General features: G+C 73.7%; 1 protein-coding gene across 1 annotated transcript; it reads right to left on the bottom strand.

Moving 5' to 3' along the window:
* Positions 1-11: 11 nt before the first annotated feature.
* LOC115338084 (drebrin-like) lies at positions 12-2,326 on the bottom strand. The gene is made up of 8 exons (XM_030006523.1): positions 2,252-2,326; positions 1,601-1,736; positions 1,342-1,419; positions 1,036-1,187; positions 697-751; positions 538-612; positions 268-389; positions 12-151 (listed from the first exon to the last, which is right to left on the bottom strand). Exons 2-6 carry the CDS (start codon positions 1,658-1,660, stop codon positions 589-591), a joined length of 369 nt encoding a protein of 122 aa, XP_029862383.1. The 5' UTR covers positions 1,661-1,736; positions 2,252-2,326; the 3' UTR covers positions 12-151; positions 268-389; positions 538-588.
* Between the last annotated feature and the right edge of the window lie 3,674 nt (positions 2,327-6,000).

The following is a 6,000-nucleotide window of genomic DNA, read 5'->3' as shown; positions in this document are numbered from 1 at the left end:
TCGGTGGGCTGGGGGGTTGGTGCAGCCCTGAATGCCCGTGGTGAGGGGTCCTGGTGAGGGTGGGGGGTCAGGGGGGGGGGGGGGTCGCCGGCGGAAGATGAAGGTGACTCCGTCAGGCTTCGCTGGTACCGCGGAATGGCCGACGGGCACCTGGGGCACTTGGCAGGGTCAGCAGCCGTCCCTGCCCCCCGGGGGGGCAGCGACCCCCACTGCTGCCCCGCACCCCCCGGACCCGGCCTCGTCACCTCCCGCCACGGGGGCACCTACGGTCCTGGTGCAAACGGGGGATGCTGGCAGCGGGGTGTCCAGAGGTGGACCCCGAGCGTTCCCGTTGCCGGAAGAAAATCCCGGGGGGTTCTGCGAGCGCTGGGAGACAAGGACGCCGCCTCCTGACGGCACGGAGACCATCAGCGGGGCCGCGGAAACGGCCGTGCGGCACCACGGCAACGGCCGGTGGGGGTGCTCAGCCTGGCGGCACAGCCCGTGGCACGGCTGGGGGCGTACGGGCAGGACGGGGCGCTCGGCCCCGGCACTCACGGCCGCCTCTCGATGGACTCGCTGCGCCAGGCCGCGATCCAGCATGGACTCCTAGTGCTCCCGCTGCTGCTGCTCCTGCGGGCACGGAGCACGGTCGGGCAGCCCACGTTCCCCCCCCCCGGCCCCCTCTGGCACCCCCAGCCCAGCTGCCTCGCTCACCCATCGTGCCTTCTCCTTCCTCCGCTCCTCCGCCTCCAGCCGTGCCTGCTCCTTCCTGCGAGGGCAGGGAGCGTCAGAGGGGGCACAGGGGGAGCAGCCGTGGGGCGCAGGAGCCTCTGGGCTGCTGCTGGGGTCTCCGTGCTCGGAGCCACGTGGGACTGGGGGCACTGGGATGGGGAAGCTGTGGGTCGGGGGGATGGGGGGTCCCACCATGGGCACCCGTGGTGAGAGCACCCGCGGGGCCGGGGGCACCGCGGGGTGAAGGGGGCTGGGGGTCCCACCACGGGCATGCGTGCCAGGGCCAGGCTCATGGGTCCCGTCCCGTGCCCCTGCCCTCACCGCTGCTCCTCGATCATCCGCTCCTTCTCCCTGAAGCGGAGCTCGCGCTCGGCTGCCTCCCGCCTCTCCTCTTCCATCCGCTCCCGCTCCCAGCGCTTGCGCTCCTCCAGTGCCCGCCGCCGCTCCTCCTCCTTGCGCTGCTCTTCCTCGCGCTGCGGCCGCACCGCGCTCAGCACCGGACCCCCGCCGGGCTCAGCCCCCGGCACCCTCATGGCCTGAGCCAGCAGCCGGGACCCCGGTCCTGGAGATGCCGGGAGGGCTCTCAGGGATGCACCCATGCCCCCCGCCATGCCCCCTGCCCCTCACCTCAGCCTGGGCCCAGAAGGAGTCCCGCTTGGTCCGGTGGATCTCCAGCGCTGGGTTGGTCTTGCGGTAGTTGGTGCCCTGCGGGGACCGAGCCGGGGTCTTAGGGCAGGAGCCCCGGGCCCCCCCCCCAGCCACAGACCCCCCCAGGGAGGGCACTGGCAAGGGTGGGCGAGAGCCCCATCACCCCACTAGGTGCCCTCCTGGCTGGTCCCCATCCCCATGGGCACCTCACCCCCCCCCCCCGGGATCCCCAACTCACCACCAGCTCCTGGGCATCTGGGGGGGGCACCCTCCTGGCGGGGGCGGCGGCAGGGGCCATCTGTGCCAGCGCTCGGCTCAGCCCCTCCTGCGTCACCCTCCTCGGCGCAGCGGGCGCTCAGCACCACACTGGCCTCCTGCCGCCGAGACGGTACGGCGTCATCCCCCGCCCCGAGCACCCATGGCCCCCCCCCCCCACTCTACTCCCCCTGGGACAGATTTGCAGCCTCCCCAGGGAATCCTGGCGCCATTCCCTTGCCCGCGCTCGCCGGCTTCAGATGTGGGGCTGGATCCAGATGTGGGAGCCGGATCCAGATGTGGGAGCCAGACAGATCTCTGGGGGCTGGGACATGGGAGCAGAAGCGGGGGGAGGCACAGGATCCTACCAAGCAAGGGCAGGATCCGGCCGGGGCGGGGGGGGCAGGGAGCCCAACCACAACCCCGGATCGTCGGCCAAGGCTGGGAACTGGGAACAGCAGCGTCTGAGTCAGCAGAGCCAGGAATGCACCCGGCGCAGCAAGCAAAGGTCGGGGCTGGCTGGGATGGGGGGGGACAACACACAAGGGGGCACGGGACCCAGTTCCCAGCCCGGCCCCCCCAAAGGGGGGGCACCGGGGCTGGGAACTGGGTCCCGTGCCCCCCATAAACTCACCCTAAAGAAAGCTCTGATGGCGGGCAGATGCCCGGCACACGCCTTACGTTGGGACTCCGGTGCCTTCTCCCCGACCTGGCACCGGCATGCACTGCTTAGGCTGGGACCTCGTGCCATGTCCCTGTCCCCCGGGATCCCGGGTGGAGGGGTAGGATGTTCTGAGCACCGACCCCCCCCCCAAGCCCTGCTACTCACCCAATTGATGAGGACGACACGGTGAGCGCCGGTGCTGGGGTCTTGGATGCGGCACAGCCCGTACATGATGCTGGTGATGGAGAATTTTTCGGCCAGCTCATCCGGACCCCCGGCTACAAGGAGGGGGTGGTCAGGGGGGATGGGCACAGTGGGATCCCCCAGTACCTGCCCCAGCAACATCGCTCCCCGTTACCTCCGGAGTCCAGGAGCTTGAGGTCATGGTGCTTCTCGTAGGCAAAGACGGCCCTGAGGGGGGAGAGGGGGGGTCGGGGTGGGGGTTGCAGTGGAGCAGCACGGGCAGCTGCCCTTGTCCTGGCAAGATCACCTGTGGCCGGCAGCGTGGCCACCTGGACGTCCCCGGCTGTGGCAGGCGGTGGCCACCGACCTGCTCCGGGCAGCACCGGACGGCGGGTGCCCCCCCCAGGGCAGCGTGGCTGGTGGCAGCGGCTCTCCTGGGGGAGGGAGCTGGGAGCTGCCCCGGGGAGAGCTTGGGGGGGGCCGGGGGGAGGCAGCCTGGGGACCCGCCAGCCCAGGGGCACCCCCCACCCCGTGCCGCCCACCCGGCCTGAATTCGTGGAAGTGCCGCCGGCAGCATCCGCCCCGGGGACAATGGGGCCGCGGGAAGTGCCGCAGCAGCACGGGCCCCCCCGGCCCCCCCCCAGGCTGCCCCTGGCCCAAGCCCCTGAGGGCGATGCTGGTGTCACCCGGCACCGGGCTGGCACCTCACAGGGTGCCTGGGACCCCTCCCCACCGGCCAGGCAGACCCCGACCCGCCGGCCCCATCCTCCCCTTGCCTGACCAGAGAGGGGGGAGCAGCCCTGGTCCCCCGGCTGTGCCGGGACCCCCTGCCCGGGGCTGGGGCCGGGGGGGGGCTCTGCGGCCAGGGACCCCTCGCTGGCGGAGGCCCCGGCCGGGCATTCCCCGTCAGCTCTGCCGCCTCTTTGTCTCCGCGTGGCTCCGATTACACGCGCATGTGGCGGCACGCTGCGCGCCGTGCCGGCTGGGACACGGCCCGGATCCGGGAGCACACGTGCAGCATGGCACGAAATGGCACGGCACGGCACGACACGGCACGAAATGGCACGACAGGGCAGGGCGCGGCGTGGCAGGGCACGGCGCAAAGTGGCACGACAGGCCACAGCACGCTGGCCGCACGCGGCAGGCCTGTCCGGCGGCAGGCACGGGTGCCGGAGCTGGGCCAGCCGAGGTCCGGCGCGGCGGCACGCTGCCCGGGATGGCGGTTTGGGGGCAGAGGGCAGCGCCCGGGCGGCCCGGGGGCCGAGCGAGCCCGGTGTGCCGCCGTGGGGCGAGGGGGCGGCTGCGGGGTCCGGTGCAGCCCCGCGGCCGTCGCCCCCCGCCCCGATGTCGGCCCGGTGGGGCGAGGCCCCCCCCCCCGGTCGCCATGCCGGGTGGCGGGAGGAGGCCGGCTCCCGCCCCGTGCCCGCGGCAACCGACCCGGGGACCGGCCGCGGGACCCCCGTGGCTGGACCCATGCTCCCCTCTCCTTCCCCCCCGGGTGTCTTCCCGTGTCAATATGTGGTGTGGTTGCAGACGGGCGGGGCGCCCCTACCTCCCCGTTCACCCCCTGGTGCCCCCCCACTTCCCTCCCTTCCCAGCCCCGCCCTCTTTTTCCTTCTGCTTATCCTTTGTCCCTTCCCGCTACCCCCCCCCCGCCCCGGCAGTGCCCCCGGTGCGGTCCCCCCCTCCCCGTCTCCGCCCGGGCCGGGCCGTGCCCCGGGCGGCGGCGCCGTCCCCAGCCCGCGGCGGCGGGGCCGGGCGGGGCGTGGGCGGAACCGGGCGCCCGGTTCCCCGCGCGGCTCGGCCGTCGCAGCGGCGGGCGGGGCTCAGCCGCCGGACCGCGGGCCCGTCCCGGCACCGCCCTACCCCCGTCAACCCCCCCCCCGCGTCCCGGCCGGGACCCCGCGGCGTCCCGACCGCCGCCCCCTCCCGCCAGCCCGTCCCGGTGCCGTGCCCGTGTGTCTCGGAGCCCCCACCCCGTGCCGGTAGCGGTGTCCGTTCCCGGTGCCGGTGGCGTTCCCGTGGCCGTTTCCGTGGCCGGTGCCTATTGCCGGTGGCCCGTTCGGTGGCCGGTGCCCATTCCCGTGCCGTGCCGGTGGGCCGTCCCCGTGACCAGGGCCTGTTTCTTTCCCGTCCCCAGTCTCACCATTGGTCCCGGCCCGGGGGTTGCCCACGTCCCTCCTTGGCCGCCAGCAGGCGCCAGCCCGGTGCCGCTCCAGCCCCGGGGCCGCCTCCGTGCCCGCCGCCCCTGCGCCCGCCCGCCCCCGCCCCGCCGCCCACGGGCGGGACCGGGCGGCACCGGGCGGGGCGGGGGGCGGTGGCGGCGGCGGCCGCCGGGCGGGCGGGAGGGCGGGCGGGGGCCCGCTGCCCGGGGCAACCGGGACACCCGGCACCGGGAGGCGGGCGCTGTGCCAGGGTCCCACAGCGGGACAGGGGTGCTGTGCCGGGGTCCTGCTCTGGGACACGGGTGCAGGTCTCAAGGTCCCACGCCAAGACATGGGTGCGGTGCAGGATCCTGCACCGGGACTGGGTGCTGTGCCAGGGTCCTGTGCTGGGACACAAGTGCAGGTCCCAGGGTCCCACACTGGAATGTGGGTGCTGTGCCAGGGTCCCATGCTGGGACACGGATGCTGTGCAGGATCCTGCACTGGAATGTGGGTGCTGTACCAGGGTCCTGCACTGGGATCAGGGTCTGACACTGGGATGTGGGCGCTGTGCAGGTCCCAGAGGGACAGCATGCGGGACTGCAGGCAGGGCCGTGTGGGCAAGCCAGGGTGCAGGATGCTCAGCCTGGGCTGGGGCTGGCGCTGGGGGGGGTCCCTGTCCCCCTGTCCCCTCTCGCCCCATCAGGCACCCGTGGCCCCGTCCTGGTGAAGTTGCGCTCAGCCCGTTCCCTTATTTGGGTCACCGCGGCCTCGAAAACCCCAAAGCCCCAGAGAGGGAAAATATTCACCGTGGCTGGAAAATGGGGCCTTGGGGCTGGGGGCGTCCCTGGGCTCCCCCTGCCCACGAACGTGAGCAGGGGGGGCCCAGGGACGCCCCCAGCCCAAGGCCAGGTCCCATGTGCCTCAGCCCCCCCCCCCCGCCCAAGTAAGGGGACCCCTCTGCTGCAGCCACCAACCCAAGGCCACCAGCCCATAGCGGCCACTAACCCTCCACGACCCCCCCCGCCCACCATGGCCCCCTGCCCAGGGCCTGCGCCCACCCTGCCGCCTGTCCTGGGGGTCCCGGTGGGTCCTGGGGGTCCCGGCAGAGGGTCATGGGTGCTGGGTGGCAGGACCGGCACGGTGCTGGTGCGGGGGGAGCCGTGGGAACCTGGCAGCGTGTCAGGGTGGGGGGGGGCAGGATCGGACCCACGGGGGGCACAGCCCGGCTCCCACCCTGGGCCCTGGGATGGGTGGGGGGCCACGGGGCTGGGAGTGGTGCTGGGGACACGGGGCAGTGCTGGAGGGACATGGGGCAGTGTTGGGGACACAGGGCAGTGCTGGAGACTGGTGCTGTTCCCGGTGTCACTGGTGTGTACTGAGCGCTCTGGC

The sequence above is a fragment of the Aquila chrysaetos genome, unplaced genomic scaffold (genome assembly GCF_900496995.4).
Source record: "Aquila chrysaetos chrysaetos unplaced genomic scaffold, bAquChr1.4, whole genome shotgun sequence".
In the NCBI taxonomy this organism is placed as follows: Eukaryota; Metazoa; Chordata; class Aves; order Accipitriformes; family Accipitridae; genus Aquila; species Aquila chrysaetos.
The sequence above is the reverse complement of the archived record's forward strand: the minus strand, read 5'-3'. Positions and strand labels throughout refer to the sequence as shown.